Raw genomic sequence first — 17,775 nt, forward strand, 5'->3', positions numbered from 1 at the left:
CTCCCTCCAGCTGAGCTTGGGAAGGAGAAAATGGGTGGAAAAGGACCTGTGCTGTGCAACTGCTCCATGGGGAGTGGTCATGGCCCCACTTAATAGGATGCTGTTGGGGATAGAGGGTCAGGTGGAAAGACAAAGTCTGAGCATCCGTGCTTGCTAAAGGACATAATGCGTGTTTTCCAGCTGACTCCCCTCTAATCTGACCCTAATTTGGGGAAGAGTTTCCCTACCGAGTCTTAAACTCTCTGTAAAGGAGCTGCTGGGATATTGTGGCAGCCCAGTGCTAATGACCATGCAAGAAGTATTCCCAAGACCTGGCACAGGGATGTTCCAGCGGGCAGGAAAGGACCAGGGTATCTTCCCCACCAGGCTGTGGACCAGCTCCTGCCCCTGGTCAACGCTTCCACAGTGAAAAGTCCACGCGATGCTCTGCCTGGGAAACCATCCTTTAATACACATGCAGCCATGGGGGTGCATCAGGCTGCACCACCAGAGGATGGGGTTTGGGAGGACCAGCAGCCACCTCCAGGTCCTCTCTGCAGTGGTGGAAGGGAAGGGATGGCCAGTGCCCCCTTGGAGACAGCGTGGCCCATGGGGGTGATAGCGGGGAACCGCTGTGCCGAGGCAGTGAGGGAGCAGGGCTGATGGCAGAGCTGAGAGGAGAAAGCTCAGATCTCCTTTCCACACGGTTGTTCATGCGATGCAGCTCAGTGTAAGGGTGTAAAGAGCAGAGGGGCAGCAGGGGAAAGGGTGGCAGCAGCAGGGGTGGGGAGGGCTCATCTCCTGATGCTCCTGTGGGAAAGAAACAGAGCAGAGCAGTGGGAACAAAGGGGTTCTCAGGCTGCTGAAAGCATCTGGAGTTGGTGCCAGCAATGGCCAGGCTGTGCAGGAGCAGCGTGGTATGGGCAGCAGATGCTGGAGAGCTGGGGAGGACAAGCTGGGAGAGGAGGAGAGCTGCTGGCAGTGCTCTGAGGGCTGGAGGACTACAGAGCCAGGCTGAGGGAGTTTGGGTTGTTCAGCCTGGAGAAGGCTCCTGAAGGGGAGACCTTAGAGCAGCTCCAGTGCCTGAAGGGGCTGCAGGAAACCTGGAGAGGGGCTTGGGACAAGGGATGTAGGGACAGGCCAAGGGGAATGGCTTTAACCTGCCCGAGGGGAGACTGAGAGGAGCTCTTAGGCAGAAGCTCTTCCCTGTGAGGGTGCTGAGGCGCTGGCACAGGGTGCCCAGAGAAGCTGTGGCTGCCCCATCCCTGGCAGTGTTCAAGACCAGGTTGGACACAGGGGCTTGGAGCAAGCTGCTCTATGGAAGGTGTCCCTGCCTGTGGCAGGGGTTGGAGCTGGAGGAGCTCTAAGGTCCCTTCCAACCCAAACCATTCCATGATTCTATGGTCCTAGGGCAGTCACCCATCCCAGGTGTGGGGTGGGAACGGGGCCTGTGATGACTTTTCCGAGTGGTGGTGGTTTCTGTGTGTGTTTGGTCACAGTCACAGACCCGGGGTGCTGCAGGGAGCACAGGGCATCGCAGGGGAAGGAGAACCAGTGCCCTACCTCTCACTGGCCCGTGGGGGACTTGGCAGCATCGAACATCTTCTTCCGTCCCTCCATCCCCGACATGGCCTCCACGTTCTTGCGCCAGTCGCCCACTTCCACGGGACGCTCCTGCAGGGACAGGGGTGGCAGTGGCCTTGGATGGGGTGTCCAGCAGCCCCACACTGTCCCACCCCACCGCACAGCGCCCTCAGCCCCAGGCGGCACAGGGAAGGTCGCTGCCCTGCTGCAAACACCCTCTCCATCGGTCCCAGCTCTGCCACGTGTTCTCTGGGAACATGCCCAAGTGTCTGCTCTGCCAACCCACAGGCATCCATAGATTACAAACCGTGCCCCAAAATCATCTCACGACATCTAAACTGAGCTCAGATCTATTCACCGCCTGGCGCTGAGGGCTGTGAACGCTGTTGCCTATGCAAAGGGCTGAGATGCGCTGCACAAGAACAGGAAAAGTCAGGAAAATCAGTTGAAAATGGAGATTTCATCTGATCCACTCAGCTGGGACCAGACCTTTGCAGGGAGGCCCTAGGAAAGGGGCACAGCTCTTGCCATTGGGTGCCTGCACACCCCAGGCAGGTTTGGGCATCGTTCTCTGTCTCTGCTAGAGACCTGCCTCTCTCACATCTCTGCAAAGCTGGTGTGATGTGGGCCATACATCTCAAGCCAAATGCACTTGCTGGGCTGGCTCTGCCTTATCTAATCTGGATTTGGGAATTTCCCGAGTGTTTTCTGGGCGTGATTGCACTGAACAGGAGCTCTCCTGGTTCCCTACGAGACCAAAGACCAAACTCTCTGCAAGTGCAGCTCAAAAGACATGCCAAGGGGGCCCCAGCTGAAAGACCCCACATGCTCTGGGAGGGAAGAGCAGCATGGACACAGCCCTAAATCTCACTTGATATCATCCACCAGGTACCTGGCGCAGTCAAACTGCTCCCATGTGGTCCTGCAATGGGCCCATCTTCACAAGGACTGCCTTGTGCTATTTCTGAGGTCACAAAGGATGAACAACAACCGGTGAAGGACCTCGGAGAAGGGCAAGAGCATCCCTAGGAGGTGCCTCCATCTCTGGCCTCTCGAAGAGTCACCCACCTTCTCCGTGTCCTCCTTCTTGACGGACTTCAGGTTGGCTCTCAGGTCCATGGACACCTTGTGCTTGGAGCCCAGCAGAGCCCTCAGCATGGCATCGGCAGAGACACGGACGCGGCGCAGCGGGGGCCGCTTGAACTTCCCTCGGAGGTCGAGCACTTTGATTTTCAGGTCTTTAATCTGCACGTGGGAGAAAGCAGCAGGAGCCGGGGGTCACCACGCGTGAAGGAGCCCTCCTGCAGCCATGAGGACCCCCCTCAGCACCTGAGCACAGAGCTGCTGCCACTGCCTGCTCCCAGCCTGCTCGGAGGGCAGACATCCCATGACAAGAAGCTCTCAGACCCACGAGGGGTGACCAGGAGAGGAGGAGGTTGCCTGTGGACCCAGTGGACAGTGGGAATTCCCTGAGGCCGGGATGAACCTTGGGCACAGCAGTGTCTTGCACCCTCAGATAAGCCTGGTGCGCATCCCACATCCCAGCTCAGCCCGGTCCGTGACACACTCCAAGCTGCCATCTGGATGGGAGTTAACGTAGGAGCAAACTGCCCATCCTGCCTCCTACCTCCCGAGTGTTATGGTTGCATTTCGCTTCGATGTCGTATCTCTCTTCATCCACGATTTCAACCTTCTCATGCAGCTCCCTGCACAGGTCCTGGGGGGCAAGCGCAAGAGGAGAGCAGTGAGTGATGCCCCTCCATGCCCCCAAGGACCTCAGTCCACCCTCAGACCTGAGAAATACCTGGAGCTGGCTCAAGGAAAGCCCACTGGTGCGCAGCGGTGTGATCCGCTCAGACAGGTACCTCTCCTTCTCTGCCTGCTTGTCCACAATCTCCTGATCCCACTCCTCCTTCGCCTTTGCCAGCATCAGGCTCTACAAGCACAAGTAAATGGCACAAGTGTGAACAGACGGGCTCCTCTGTTCCCCCTGAGCATCCTCACGTATCGTCTATAGGCTGGGACAGGCCTGTCTGCCTCCAAACCCCATCCCTGCTGGGGCTGTCCTCCCTAGATCCCTGCGCTGCTGCAACACACATCAAACAACCCCTGCACCTTTCGTGTGGTGGCCCTGAAGGTGCATGGCCGGAGGCAGCACGGGGTGGTGGTCCCGACGGATGCTGTTGTCAGCACTTTCTCTGCATGGGTTTGCTCTGCTGGGGCACTAAATGGTTCTCCCAAGCCACAACCGGGGGAGCTCCCAAGCTGATGCTGCAGAGCTGCTGGTGCACAAACACGAGGTCTGTGGCTTTAGAGCTGAAGGCGTCAGAGTCTCTCCCCACCTCAGCAAAGGGGAGGTTTGTTTAGTGCATGGACCACAAAGCCCACATGAGTGAGGATTTTGGGGCAAGACAAGAGGTGGGACTGGGAGCTGCTCCCCAAGGGCCATTCTTCTGCTGCTCCTCATGGCTGTCCCCCCGACCACGCACCCAACCCCAGCTCCTTTTCCCCAGCAAGTCAAACCCCAGGGACTTTCCAAGCCTCAGGACTCACCTTCAACAAGAGCTTGCGTGAGGCTGTGATCTTGGATTTTCTCTAGGGGAAAGGGGAGGGGAAAGAGGAACAACAAACTTTGAAAACAAGCTCACAGCAAACGTAGAGCAGCATCGGGATCACTCCCGAAAGGAGAAGCACTTACCTCCCTGCAGGCAGGCGTGTGTTCAGGAGGGAGCAATAAGGAGCAAGAGAAGACAACAGGGCATCAGTAAGAGTCAAAAAGAGGGGACAGAGAATCACAGAATCCCAGCCTGGTTTGTGTTGGAAGGGACTTTAAAGCTCATCCAGTTCCAAGCCCCTGCTCAGGAAGCCAAAATGCCATTCAAATGTGGCCACTGTGCCCATCGTGCCAGCCTCAGCAGTTCAGGCCACAACAACCTCATGTATGAGGTCCCCATGGAGCTGGGGCTGGCACGCAGGATAGAATCATAGGATCATAGGGTTAGGGCTGGAAACGACCTTAAGATCATCCAGTTCCAACCCCTGCCATGGGCAGGGACACCTCACACTAAACCATGGCACCCAAGGCTCTGTCCTGCCTGGCCTTGAACACTGCCAGGGATGGAGCATTCACAACTTCTCTGGGCAACCCATTCCAGTGCCTCACCACCCTCACAGTAAAGAACTTCCTCCTTAGATCCAACCTAAACTTCCCCTGTTCAAGTTTGAACCCGTTACCCCTTGTCCTGTCACTACAGTCCCTAATGAAGAGTCCATCCCCAGCATCCTTATAGGCCCCTTCAGATACTTGGATCCTGCAGGGCTGGGGCATCTCCATGTCATTGCTCAGTGGAAGCTCTGCAGGGAGGTTTCTCCCTTCTGTTCACCCCGGGGAATAGGTTCTACCTGCATGATGTGCAGAACAGCCTCACACAAAGAGCCTCTACAAAGAGCCTCACACGAAGAGCCTCACATAAAGAGCCTCACAGCAAAGAGGGTGGTGCCCACCCCGGATCCCTATGTTGGGATCTATAAAAGCTTGGAATTGGACATTGAAATCACTACTGAATTTGATTTAAAGCTAGTTTTTGCAATGGGAATGGCACAGAGGTCGAGCACAGGCTGGGCTCACGGCTGAACCCTTCCAAGCACGGACACGCTTCGCCAGCACAAGCAGCCTGTGGCCAGACCAGGATTTGATGGAATCCAAGGGGAAGCGATGCTACTCACGGCTCTGGCATTGCGGAGTCGAGCTGTTCACCTGCAGGGAAAAGCAAAACGTACCAAAAAAGGGAAAGAAGCTGAAACAAAGGAGCAAATCCTGAACCCGCCCAAACGCAGAGCACGGCGGCAGCGAGATCTCCTGAGGTCCGGTGCTGCCCCGTGCTGTCAGCGGAGGGAAGCGACTCCGTCCCGCTGGGAAGCACCAAGACAACCACCTTGCTCTGGGCCAAGCTCATCGCAGGCAAGCTCCAGCCTGCCTCCAGCCGGCCCTGCAGGACTCGCTCTCTGCTCCTTAGGGGTTTTCCCAAGCACGGAGCTGCTCCCGCATGGACTCCGTCACCCACCCTGGCTCAGGGCGAGGGGATGGAGGCGAGCGTGGATGGAAAGAGCAGGAGAAATGGGGGGGTCCCTGCACCATGTGAGCTTGGGGCGTCCCATCCCACAGCTCCCCCTTGGCAACCACAAGGGTGCTGGAGCCAAAATCCATCTCGGGAGTGGCAGAGCAGAGGGCAAAGCGTCACAGGGAAGCGCCTGAGCTGATCCCTTCGGCAGCCGCGGAGCTGGCAAAACACGCACGGGCTCATGGCTTAAATGTCCTGGGTAATCCTATGCCCTGGCAGCTGCTTCCAACTGCACTGCTTCCCAGCACTGCCTCCAGCATTCCCAACTGCACCCAGCATTCCCAACTGCGCTGCTTCCCAGCTCTGCCTCCAGCATTCCCAACTGCACCCAGCATTCCCAACTGCGCTGCTTCCCAGCACTGCCTCCAGCATTCCCAACTGCACCCAGCATTCCCAACTGCGCTGCTTCCCAGCACTGCCTCCAGCATTCCCAACTGCACTGCTTCCCAGCACTGCCTCCAGCATTCCCAACTGCGCTGCTTCCCAGCTCTGCACCCAGCATTCCCAACTGCACTGCTTCCCAGCACTGCCTCCAGCATTCCCAACTGCTCTGCTTCCCAGCTCTGCATCCAGCATTCCCAACTGCACTGCTTCCCAGCTCTGCACCCAGCATTCCCAACTGCACTGCTTCCCACTGCACAGCATTCCCAACTGCACCCAGCATTCCCAACTGCACTGCTTCCCAGCTCTGCATCCAGCATTCCCAACTGCGCTGCTTCCCAGCTCTGCACCCAGCATTCCCAACTGCACTGCTTCCCAGCACTGCCTCCAGCATTCCCAACTGCTCTGCTTCCCAGCTCTGCATCCAGCATTCCCAACTGCACTGCTTCCCAGCTCTGCACCCAGCATTCCCAACTGCACTGCTTCCCAGCTCTGCATCCAGCATTCCCAACTGCACCCAGCATTCCCAACTGCACTGCTTCCCAGCTCTGCATCCAGCATTCCCAACTGCACTGCTTCCCAGCTCTGCACCCAGCATTCCCAACTGCACTGCTTCTCAGCTCTGCACCCAGCATTCCCAGCTGCACTGCTTCTCAGCTCTGCATCCAGCATTCCCAACTGCACTGCTTCCCAGCTCTGCATCCAGCATTCCCAACTGCACTGCTTCCCAGCTCTGCACACAGCATTCCCAACTGCACTGCTTCCCAGCACTGCCTCCAGCATTCCCAACTGCACTGCTTCCCAGCTCTGCATCCAGCATTCCCAACTGCACTGCTTCCCAGCTCTGCACACAGCATTCCCAACTGCACTGCTTCCCAGGTCTGCCTCCAGCATTCCCAACTGCACTGCTTCCCAGCTCTGCCTCCAGCATTCCCAACTGTACTGCTTCCCAGCACTGCCTCCAGCATTCCCAACTGCACTGCTTCCCAGCACTGCACCCAGCATTCCCAACCACACTGCTTCCCAGCTCTGCCTCCAGCACTTCCCTCCCATGCCAAGAAGCCGAGGCACTGTGTAAGCCTAAGTAATAGAAAAGTGTGGGGGAAAAAGCCCACCAATTCAATCTTTTCCTCTTTCCAACCAGGAGAAACAAACTGATCCCACATTTCAGACAGAAACAGCATTTTCCAGGGGTGGATTTAGTCCTTTTCCTTGGATTTTTTGCTTTAATGTCTTTGTATCCCCCTCAGTTTGGAATCCCAAAGATTCCTGCTGGGGGAAAGAAAAAGGAACAGGTCTGGTCTCCAACAGCTGCTCCCAAACACATGGAACCTTTGCCAAGCAAATTCCAGTGCACATCCTGGCTGCATCCACTTGTTGCTGTCCTGTGCCCATGCCCCCCCATTGCCACAGCCTGAAGGAATGGAGTTTGTGTGGGAAATGCCATAAGATCCCAGCAGGAATCATCTCCCCCAGAGCCTGCCCTGGATTTACATGGAAAATATCCCCAAAGCTTTTTTTCTCCCCAAAGCCGCATCAGTCGGATGCAGCCAGAGCCTGTCCGGAGGGGTCTGGGGGGACAACAGGAGCACACGCAGGGAAGGCGGCTCCTCTCCCCCGACACTGGTGTGCTGAGTGGGTCAGGTCTCAGCTGCTCCCTCCAGTTTGCCCCTGGGGAGGCAGAGAAGCCTTTGGGCTCTCTGGGACTGGGCAAAGCCTCCCAGCGTCTCCAGCATTCCCTGTTGGAGCACAGCCCGGCATCCCTGGAAGGTGGGACCCACACCACCCCTCACTCCGGCGACCTCTACCAAGGTCAATTGATTTTTAGGGCCAAATAGCTCTAAATTGGCTTCCCCGGGGACAGCCAGGAGGGTGAGACATCCCCAGCAGCCTTGTGCAGGGATTTCTGGGCTCCAGCTGGATCTCGAGCATCCACAAGAGACTGACGGGGACAAGAGGACCTGGATGAGTTTGTTCCGCACTATTTGTCCACCCCCAGCCATAAAAAGCTTAAAAATCTCATTCAATCGTTAGATTGTGGAAAACTTTACAAGAAACAGCACCATAAATCCAACCACCACCACCCGCACCCCGCGCGCCGGTGACATCCCACGAGCACACTGCCTTGAACCCCCGCTCCTACAGAGGCTAAAGCTGGGATAAGTGGGCAAATGATCCCAGAGCAGCTCCCGCACTGGGGCTTTCCCGTCGCACCCCTCCCACCCTCTCTCCAACAGCACAGAAACCGCCTGAGCATCCTCAGAGGCATCCCCATGGACCAGCGCCCGCGTCCCCACCGGCGCAGCCTCACCTGGGTGCTGTGCGGAGGGAGGTGATGCCTGGCCCGGGGAGCGCCGCGCACTGCCGGGGCGGGCGGTGGAAGGGGCAGTGTTGAAGGGCAGCCGGGCTGCGAGTGGCCGGTAAAAATAGCACCGAGCCCCCCTGCCTGTGCTGCCGGCGCCGGCGCGCCTCGAACGGGGCTGCACGCACCTGCACCCGCAGGAACACGCCTGGCACACGCGTGACCCCCGCGTGAGATGGGCATCCTGCACCTGTGAATCACCCCAGCCTTGCGCACGTGTTGTGTGTGAGCATGCATGTACTGTGTGAGCATGCATGTACTGTGTGAGCGTGCGTGTTGTGTGTGAGCATGCATGTACTGTGTGAGCACATGTGTTGTGTGTGAGCATTCGTGTTGTGTGAGCATGCATGTACTGTGTGAGCATGCATGTACTGTGTGAGCATGCATGTACTGTGTGAGCATGCGTGTACTGTGTGAGCATGCGTGTACTGTGTGAGCATGCATGTACTGTGTGAGCATGCATGTACTGTGTGAGCGTGCGTGTTGTGTGTGAGCATGCATGTACTGTGTGAGCATTCGTGTACTGTGTGAGCATGCATGTACTGTGTGAGCATGCATGTACTGTGTGAGCGTGCGTGTTGTGTGTGAGCATGCATGTACTGTGTGAGCATGCGTGTACTGTGTGAGCATGCGTGTACTGTGTGAGCGTGCATGTTGTGTGTGAGCATTCGTGTTGTGTGAGCATGCATGTACTGTGTGAGCATGCATGTACTGTGTGAGCGCACATGTTGTGTGCGAGCACATGTGCTGTGTGTGAGCGCGAGTGTAGTGTGTGAGCATTCGTGTTGTGTGTGAGCGCATGCGTAGTGTGTGAGCAAGCACGCATGTAGTGTGTGAGCACACGTGTTGTGTGTGAGCATGCATGTTGTGTGAGCATGTCTGTTGTGTGTGAGCGTGCATGTAGCGTGTGAGCAAGCACGCATGTAGTGTGTGAGCGCACGTGTTGTGTGTGAGCACGTGTGTAGTGTGTGAGCGAGCGCGCATGTAGTGTGTGAGCATGCATGTAGTGTGTGAGCATTTGTGTTGTGTGTGAGCACACGGGTTGTGTGTGAGCATGCATGTACTGTGTGAGCGCGCGCGTTGTGTGTGAGCACGTGTGTTGTGTGCGAGCGCGCGTGTAGTGTGTGAGCATGCAGGTTGTGTGTGCGCGCTCGTGTTGTGTGTGAGCACGCATTGTGTGTGAGCACAAGTGTAGTGTGTGAGCGTGCGTGTGTTGTGTGAGCACACGTGTTGCGTGTGAGCATGTGTGTTGTGTGTGCGCGCTCGTGTTGTGTGTGAGCACGCATTGTGTGTGAGCACAAGTGTAGTGTGTGAGCACGCGTGTGTTGTGTGAGCACAAGTGTTGTGTGTGAGCATGTGTGTACTGTGTGAACACACGTGTAGTGTGTGAGTATGTGTGTTGTGTGTGAGCGCGCGTGTTGTGTGTGAGCACACCTGTTGTGTGAGCACACGTGTTGTGTGAGCACACGTGTTGTGTGAGCACGCGTGTTGTGTGTGAGCGCACAGACATGACCACGATGCACCACACAGACGTGCTCTTCATGGCACACCTCCTTGCTCCTCTCCCACGCAAACCAGCATCAGAGAGGCTGGAAGAGCCCTGCCTTGTGCCGGGAGGCAAATCCGTGAGCCCCGAACCCCGCACTGAGCTTTCCTGGGAGAAAATCCCCTTGGTTTTATGCTGCTTTTATTTCTTTTCCTTTTTCCTTCCAGAAAATGAAAGGGGAGGGGGGGGAGCCTGGGGGGGTGGTGCTGACCCCATGCACTATGGTGCACGCGTGCTCTGCGGTGCTGCAAGCACAGTGATGTCCCCATGGGAGCACTGGCCAAGGGGCATCCCTGGACCCTCTGGAGCAGGGCAATAGGGTGCATTCGGTTGGGACCAAGGATGGGGCAGACCCCACTTTGGGGGGGGTCAGGAGCATCCAGGCTCACCCAGCACAGCACCATGCTTTGGGATGCTCAAGCATCTCCCAGCCCTTCACAAGCCGTGATGTTTTCCCCATGGAATTCCCCAAAAAGCAGCACCAAAGCTGCTGTCTCGCCCCCCTGCACCCCACAAAGCCCCACGGCCCGTGTCCCTTCGCAGCCCACACCTGTTCCTAGGGATATTTTTAGGGGCAAGTTTAGGAGCAAACAATTCCCATCCCAGCAGGGACAATGCCTGGCATTTTAATCCGGGGGCTATTACGGTCACGGACACGCAGCTGCATGTGCGGGCTCGCTGCCATGGTGGGGACCAGGCACTGCCTTCCCTGTGCCTGGGCACCACGGTGGGAGCTGTGCCCCTGGGGCAGGATGCAGCCCCCAGTCTGGAGCGAGGGGGGTGATGGACACAGTCCCATCGTGTTAGACCCGCACCAGTCACATCCCAGCGAGCCCAGGAGACCCCCCCCCTCTGTGCCCACTCTCCTCAGGGCCCCCTTCCAAGGACACGTTCCCCTTCCCCGGCTCCCAGCGCAGTGGATCTGCTCCCAGCCCCAAGGAGGAGGCTTTATACCAGCCCCGTTAGACCTTTATAAGGCAACAACCCCCATCGGGGCCGTGCCTCCAGCATCTTTCCTCCCAGCTGCCTTGGGATTGTTTTCGGAGCACAGAGGAGCCAAATTTAGCCGCTGACAAAGGCGCTGCATTCCCCACAGCCGTGCCCCGGGGACCTGAGCAGGGACCGGGCTGCTTTAGATGCCATTTGCTCCAGTCTCAGGTTTCTTCCTCTGCTGGGACCTGGAGCGAGGAGGAGGAAAGGGCAGGAGAGGGATCAGGCAGCAGGACCCCTGGATTCAGGGCTTCAGCGTCGGTTTCAGAGCACGGGTGCTGCCATGAGGGGCCAGCAGCAGGAGCCCAGGATCTCCCCATCGCTCCTCTCCAGCTGATGGGATGATGAGGACGTCTTGGGTCTCCATCCCCAGCTCAGAAACCACAATCAGCTGCCTCAAGATGAGGGCTGTTTTATTAGGTACCACCCGAGGCTATGGGCACCCCCCGGAGCTGCTGATCAGTAGGGAGGGGGCAGGCTGGAAACCATGGGGCAGAGCAGTGCTGAGGCCACATTCAAAGCAAACTCAAGTGGTTCCCCGTGGGATGCCATGGAAGGGGTGATACCAACAGAGAAATGTATGGGGAGCACAGACCCACCCAGGACCAAGTCCCCAAGGACAACCCACTTGCCCCTATAGGTCCCAGTGGTCCTACAGGTCCCCTGTGGTCAGCCTTTTACAAGTGGACAGCCTTGCATGTGTTTGGATGGACTTGAGCAGTTCCCCTCTCCCTCTGGATGTGCTGAGTCCCTGGAAGATGCTGGTGCTTCCTCACTGTTGGGCATCAGCCCCACAAGCACTGCAGGGGCTGCCGGGGCTGCCCTCCAGCTTCAGGTTGAACTGCACTGGGGCTGCAACGGTCCCTGGTGTTGGGACCCCAAACTCGGAAGGTATCTGACAACGGGATCAGGTTGGTTGCTCCATATGAAGCCTATTTCCCTGCGGAAGCAGGCCTGCAGCAAGGCTGGAGGGATTCCTTTCCCTCCTCGAGGCCCTGGAGCCATCCCACCCATGCTGTCCTTGCCCTGGTCCTCCTCTCATCAGCCCCAGTGCAAAGCAGGGCAATGGGAGACAAACCTTCCACTTCTGGGAATATTGAGGAGAAAGCTGGTTTTCCTTAAACGCCTTGGGGAGACTCAAAATGTTTGCAGAAGGGGCCAAAGCTGAGGAGGGGTCTCTCAAAGCAATGGAGTTCTTTATGAACCAAAGCATAAAGTGCTCCCTGCCCCATGCTACTGGCAGGAAGTAAAGTCTTTACTATATCAGGAGGAATTATCTACTTTGGGATAGTGGAAAGACGTTATTCCAATGGAGCTGAGCACCCACTGAAGGATTCCAGCTCTCCACGGTTTTGCCAAGTGACACGTGAAACCTCAACACTGATCTTGTCGGCTCTGACAAAACGAGGGGAGGATATTCAATCTGTCAATGGGCTGACACAGTTAACAGTGATGGCAGTTTAAGCATCCTAAAACCCAGCCTGGTTTCCAGGCTAAGGCAACACATTTCATGGAGAAAAAGAGACTATTCCAAATAACCCCAAATTTCAGGCCTTTTTAGACACTTTGTCAGGGGTTGTTAAGGCATTTTCAGGGTGTTTCCAGGGCCTCCCATCTCTCTCTGAGACATTCGATGCACCTCAGCATCCTTTTTGCGGCAGGGCTGGGCTGAGCCATCACCAGGGCATTGGGGCTGCTCAGCCTGGAGAAGGAAGCTGCATGGAGACCTCAGAGCAGCTTCAGTGTCTGAAGGGGGCTACAAGGATGCTGGAGAGAGACCCTTCATCGGGGACTGGAGAGATAAGACAAGGGGTGGTGGGTTCAGACTGAAACAGGGGAAGTTCAGGTTGGATCTAAGGCAGAAGCTCTTCCCTGTGAGGGTGCTGAGGTGCTGGCACAGGGTGCCCAGAGAAGCTGTGGCTGCCCCATCCCTGGCGGTGTTCAAGGCCAGGCTGGACACAGGGGCTTGGAGCAAGCACCCCCGCACCCACATTCATCCCCATGGTGCGGCACAAAGGGTGCCAACCCCAGCACCCATGGGTGCTCTGGGGTGGGTGGCACAGGGCAGCCCCAGCACCGGCAGTGGTGGGAGGTGATGGATGGAGCGGGGGCACCGCTGTGCTGGCAGCAGCAGAGCCGGATTTTCAGGCTCCTGCCTTTGCACTTGGGCAGCGCTGGGGAACCTCGCTCTGCTCTGGGGTTCAGCACCCAGCACAGGGGTACCCTGGAGCCAGCGCGCTGGGGGGGTGCTGCCGAACACCCCCCTGCCGTGCCTCAGCTTCCCCATCTCCAGGGGCATTGAAAAGCCGCCCATGCATCCTCTCCCTTCTCCTCTTAAGGTGATCTTAAGGTCCTTTCCAACCCTAACTATTCTATGATTCTCCATAAGGGACCTGTGAGCTCCTTTGTATCTATGCAATCAACTAAAAACACCTTCACCATGCTTGGCCTCCTGCAATGCTCCCAGTGCCCTTCTTCCCCCATGCTTGATTTCCCCACGTTACTTTCCTGCCTGCAGGAGGTTTTCCCTTAGGTAAAATCACCCCATTTGCCCAATTCCACCCATCAGCACTGGGCCCCATCCTGGTGCTGGGTGCTGGGGGATGCACCAAGCCCTGCCCCTGCTCCGGGGTGACCTTTTCCTCAGCATCAACTACTGAGCCTTGAGAGGCGACCCCAAACTGCCTCCCACTTGTTCAGCACCCACCCCTGGCCCTGCTCCCAGAGTCAGGCTGTGAAGCCACCCATCCATCCACCAGATCCGGGGCTCTGCACACAGGACATTCCCAATCCTGCAGGAACACGTGGTACAGGCAGGGCCTCTGTTGGTCTGCAGAGAGATGAGGAGCTTAAAACGGGGATGGAAAATCTTGGCTTTCACTATGCCCAATCTGAAATGGGATTTGCCTTGCTCTTTCTGTCCTTCCTCCTCCATTACACACACCCATCTCGACTGTTTTCTTCCCCAGTTCCTCGCTGGCACTTGGAAAACACAAAACCTCTATTCACAGTGAGTGGGAGCGTAGAAAGGTCGAAACCAAGGAATCGGAGCATCCAAAAGGGGCTCGAGATGCAGAAGAGTTCAGAACCCCCCTTGTGCTGCGTGCTCCCCACCCCTGGGTGTTTGCAGGGCTTTGAGCATCACCGAATCCCCTGGCTCTGGCTCTGGGGATTTACCCCCAGGACGGAGATCCTTGCCTTGGGAATGCTGTGTGAGCATCCCCCCACCCACCAAGAAACCCACTCCCTCCTGAAATGTGTGTGGGGACCAGGCCTGGGGGCTGCTCCGTGCAGGGCTCCATGCCCGGGGTGTTTCCTATGGGCAGGGCCCCAGGTCCCACCATCCCTGGAGCCCACCGTGTTTCGGGCCGCAGCACAGGGATGTGCAGGGTTTAGATCCGGATTCATTTGCAGCCGGTCACAAGCAGGGCGGTGCCTCAGCAAATGGAGCTCTGAGGCCCAGGGATCGCGTTCCTTGGGTGGAAAACCCTCAAAGTGCTCATTCCCACGTGCTCAGGAAGAGCCGGTGTGATCCTGGCCCTGCACACGGAGCTCTGGCCACGCCACCGTCCCTCCCCACAGCCACCCTGAGGCTCCCCCATGGGTCCTGCTGGGCCTGACGGGGGTGGCTGGCGCTCGGGCTGGGGCCGGGATGCTCCGCTCTTGCCATTCCCACGCATCCCGGCAGGAGGATCCGCAGCGCCTCCGGCCGCGGCGCTGGGGCTCAGGCTCCGGCTTGCGCAGCGCCGGTGGCTCCAGGCGCTCGTGTCTGCGGCGCCTGTCGGGGCAGAGCCATCCCCATCCCTGCAGAGCCAGGCGGGCTGCTCCCGGGTCGCCTGCCCGCAAACCAGCCGTGAGAATCCCCGGGGACACAGCCGCAGTGGGATGGGGGACCGGAGAGGCTCGGAGAGGGATGGGGGGAGCTTTGGAGCCCGGCTGTGGGATGCTGGAAGCTTTAGGGGGATGCCAGCGAGGCTCTGTGCAGGATTTGTGCTCTCCCATGCCCTGCAGGGTCCCACAGATCAAAGCAACACCAGGTAAGCAGCAGAAGGTCCTGTTTGGGGACATTTTTAGTACAGGGAATCAAGGTCTCCATTGCCTTCCCCAGTGTCCCCCACCAGCCTGAGGACAGCTCAGGGCAGGGCAGTGTCCAGCAGCACGGCCATGTCACCGTGCCATCGGGTACAGTGCCCACAGGGGTCCCTGCTGCAACAGCAGCTCTGCAGCCCCTTCTCAACATGGGGGCTACGGGGGATCTGTGTCCCTGGCTATATCCATCTGTCCCAGTGCCACTGGCATTTGGGCAGAGCTCACCGTCACCCTGCTGCCTTCGGGCTCAACCTCATCCCTCCCCTGTCCTGCAGGAGAGGCCCGGGGGTCCCCATCAGTTCACCAAGGTCCTGGCCATGTCAGCTGAGGGCTGGAGGGCCCCCAGGCAGGGATGTCACCTCCTGCCATGTCCGGAGCCAATGATGGTGGCACCGACTGTGTCCTTTGCTCCATTGTGCCAAGGGGATGTGTCTGGATGCCTGCAGCTGCACCAGCCCAGCTCCCGCGATGCTGCTGTCCTGCCCCAGGACAAGGGGATTCAGCACCCACACTGATGTCCACAGGGCCACCATCCCCATCCCCTGAAACAGACAGCGGTGGCCTCACTCGCCCGTATGGATCTCATTGTCCCTGCTGCCCGCTGAGCCAAGGGCCATCTCCATCCTGCTCTTGGGATGCTGCATGTCCACGGGCTGTCCCACCGGGGCTGCGTCAAACTGCACCACTGCGGAGAGATGGAGCTTGTCACCCAGCTGGACGGTACTGGGACATGGATCCAGCCCCGAGGGAAGCTGGGGAGGGGAACCAACCGTCATCCCACGTGCAAGATGGCAAAGGGCCCTATATCCCTTGGGACCACCCCAGACAGAGGGAGGGTGTTAGAAAGTCCCTCTCCAGCTATGCATGGAGGTGAAACCCAATGGGGGATGCAAAGGGCAGAGAGGGGGGACACAGGACCACCACCCAGCAGGCCTATCCCCACCCATGGGACCCTCTCTGTGATCCCCATGGGGAATCACTGAACCACTCAGAGATGGGACCTCGGGTGGGTCCTGCCCCTCGACCCCGCGGTGCAGGGGTCCTGTACCTGCTCGGCAGCTGTGCCGGGCGCGGACGACCTGGATCGCCTGCTGGTTCTTGAAGCGGACGAGCCCCATGGTGATCGCGGCGTTCCAGCCGGGGTCCTCCTGCGCGCAGCGGAAGTCGATCTCGTGGCTGTCGTCCATCACCACGGTGAAGTAGATGTGCCGCTCCTTCCACTCCACGCACTCCACCGCCTTCATGCGGGCGAAGCTCAGCTCCTTGCGCCGCGAGCCCTTGGGCTCGAAGAGCTGCAGCCCCTTCTCCGTCAGCAAGCAGCGCTTCTTCTTCCAGAGCTGCAGCAGCCCCCCGCTGCGCTTCTCCAGCACCCCCTCCCTCAGCACCTTCTCGGGGGTCATAGCGGCTCCTCAGCCCCCGCGTCCCTCAGCACGGGGGCATCACCCGCTCCGCCTCAGAGCCAAGCGTGCCAGGACCCCACGGGGCACTCGCCAGCGGCACTCAGAGTGGGTGCGCAGCGGGGACCCCCATTGCTGGCCCCAGCCCTGTTGCCGGGGCTCTGCTCCCAGCGCTGCGCAGCGTGTGTGGGATCCCGGCACCGCGCGCCCCGGGAGCTGTCGCTACTTGCCCGGCCGCTTCCCACTCGCATTCCTGCCGCCTCGCCTGGCCCCTCCTGCGGCGCAGGCACCCACAACGCCCGGGCGAAGCCCGGCCAGGCCCAGGCGGCCCCGCGGCACCGGGAGGAGCTTTTGGGGTTGCCCCGAGGGCCTCCTGTGAACCGGCAGCGGGTGGGGATGGAGCTGCACCGCAGCGGGGCTGGGGCAGGGATGGGGCACGGCAGGGCAGCCCGGGAATGGAGTGCAGTGCAGGCTGTTGGGTGCAGTGCAGGCTGTTGGGGGTGCAGTGCAGGCTGCTGGGTGCAGTGCAGGCTGCTGGGTGCAGTGCAGGCTGTTGGGGTGCAGTGCAGGCTGCTGGGTGCAGTGCAGGCTGTTGGGTGCAGTGCAGGCTGCTGGGTGCAGTGCAGGCTGTTAGGGGTGCAGTGCAGGCTGTTGGGTGCAGTGCAGGCTGTTGGACTGAAGTGCCAGCTGTTGGGGGTGCAGTGCAGGCTGTTGGGGTGCAGTGCAGGCTGTTGGGGTGCAGTGCAGGCTGCTGGGTGCAGTGTAGGCTGTTGGGTGCAGTGCAGGCTGTTGGGGGTGCAGTGCAGGCTGTTGGGTGCAGTGCAGGCTGCTGGGTGCAGTGCAGGCTGTTGGGTGCAGTGCAGGCTGTTGGGGTGCAGTGCAGGCTGCTGGGTGCAGTGCAGGCTGTTGGGGTGCAGTGCAGGCTGTTGGGTGCAGTGCAGGCTGTTGGGTGCAGTGCAGGCTGTTGGACTGAAGTGCCAGCTGTTGGGGGTGCAGTGCAGGCTGTTGGGTGCAGTGCAGGCTGTTAGGGGTGCAGTGCAGGCTGTTGGGGTGCAGTGCAGGCTGTTGGGTGCAGTGCAGGCTGTTGGACTGAAGTGCCAGCTGTTGGGGGTGCAGTGCAGGCTGTTAGGTGCAGTGCAAGCTGTTGGCGGTGCAGTGCAAGCTGTTGGGGGTGCAGTGCAGTCAGTTGGGTGCAGTGCAAGCTGTTGGGGGTGCAGTGCAGTCAGTTGGGTGCAGTGCAGGCTGTTGGGCGCAGTGCAGGCTGTTGGGGGTGCAGTGCAGGCTGTTGGGTGCAGTGCAGGCTGTTGGGGTGCAGTGCAGGCTGTT

The 17,775-nt window shown here is 58.8% G+C and overlaps 2 protein-coding genes across 3 annotated transcripts; both read right to left on the bottom strand.

Moving 5' to 3' along the window:
* Window positions 1-427: 427 nt before the first annotated feature.
* TNNI1 (troponin I1, slow skeletal type) lies at window positions 428-8,501 on the bottom strand. 2 transcript variants are annotated; one of them, XM_062624916.1, is made up of 8 exons: window positions 8,377-8,501; window positions 5,286-5,320; window positions 4,117-4,158; window positions 3,368-3,499; window positions 3,191-3,280; window positions 2,632-2,808; window positions 1,543-1,653; window positions 428-789 (listed from the first exon to the last, which is right to left on the bottom strand). In XM_062624916.1, exons 4-7 carry the CDS (start codon window positions 3,491-3,493, stop codon window positions 1,546-1,548), a joined length of 501 nt encoding a protein of 166 aa, XP_062480900.1. In that variant the 5' UTR covers window positions 3,494-3,499; window positions 4,117-4,158; window positions 5,286-5,320; window positions 8,377-8,501; the 3' UTR covers window positions 428-789; window positions 1,543-1,545. The 2 variants fall into 2 exon arrangements, with proteins under 2 accessions (XP_062480900.1, XP_062480898.1); XM_062624914.1 differs by lacking the exons at window positions 5,286-5,320; window positions 8,377-8,501 and adding an exon at window positions 5,340-5,689.
* Window positions 8,502-15,043: 6,542 nt separating this feature from the next.
* PHLDA3 (pleckstrin homology like domain family A member 3) lies at window positions 15,044-16,463 on the bottom strand. Its single transcript, XM_062624921.1, has 2 exons — window positions 16,101-16,463; window positions 15,044-15,737 (listed from the first exon to the last, which is right to left on the bottom strand). Exons 1-2 carry the CDS (start codon window positions 16,450-16,452, stop codon window positions 15,616-15,618), a joined length of 474 nt encoding a protein of 157 aa, XP_062480905.1. The 5' UTR covers window positions 16,453-16,463; the 3' UTR covers window positions 15,044-15,615.
* Window positions 16,464-17,775: the final 1,312 nt, after the last annotated feature.

This window comes from Pezoporus occidentalis, unplaced genomic scaffold, assembly GCF_034315485.1.
Source record: "Pezoporus occidentalis ecotype Australia unplaced genomic scaffold, CSIRO_AGI_Poc_V1 ctg274, whole genome shotgun sequence".
In the NCBI taxonomy this organism is placed as follows: Eukaryota; Metazoa; Chordata; class Aves; order Psittaciformes; family Psittacidae; genus Pezoporus; species Pezoporus occidentalis.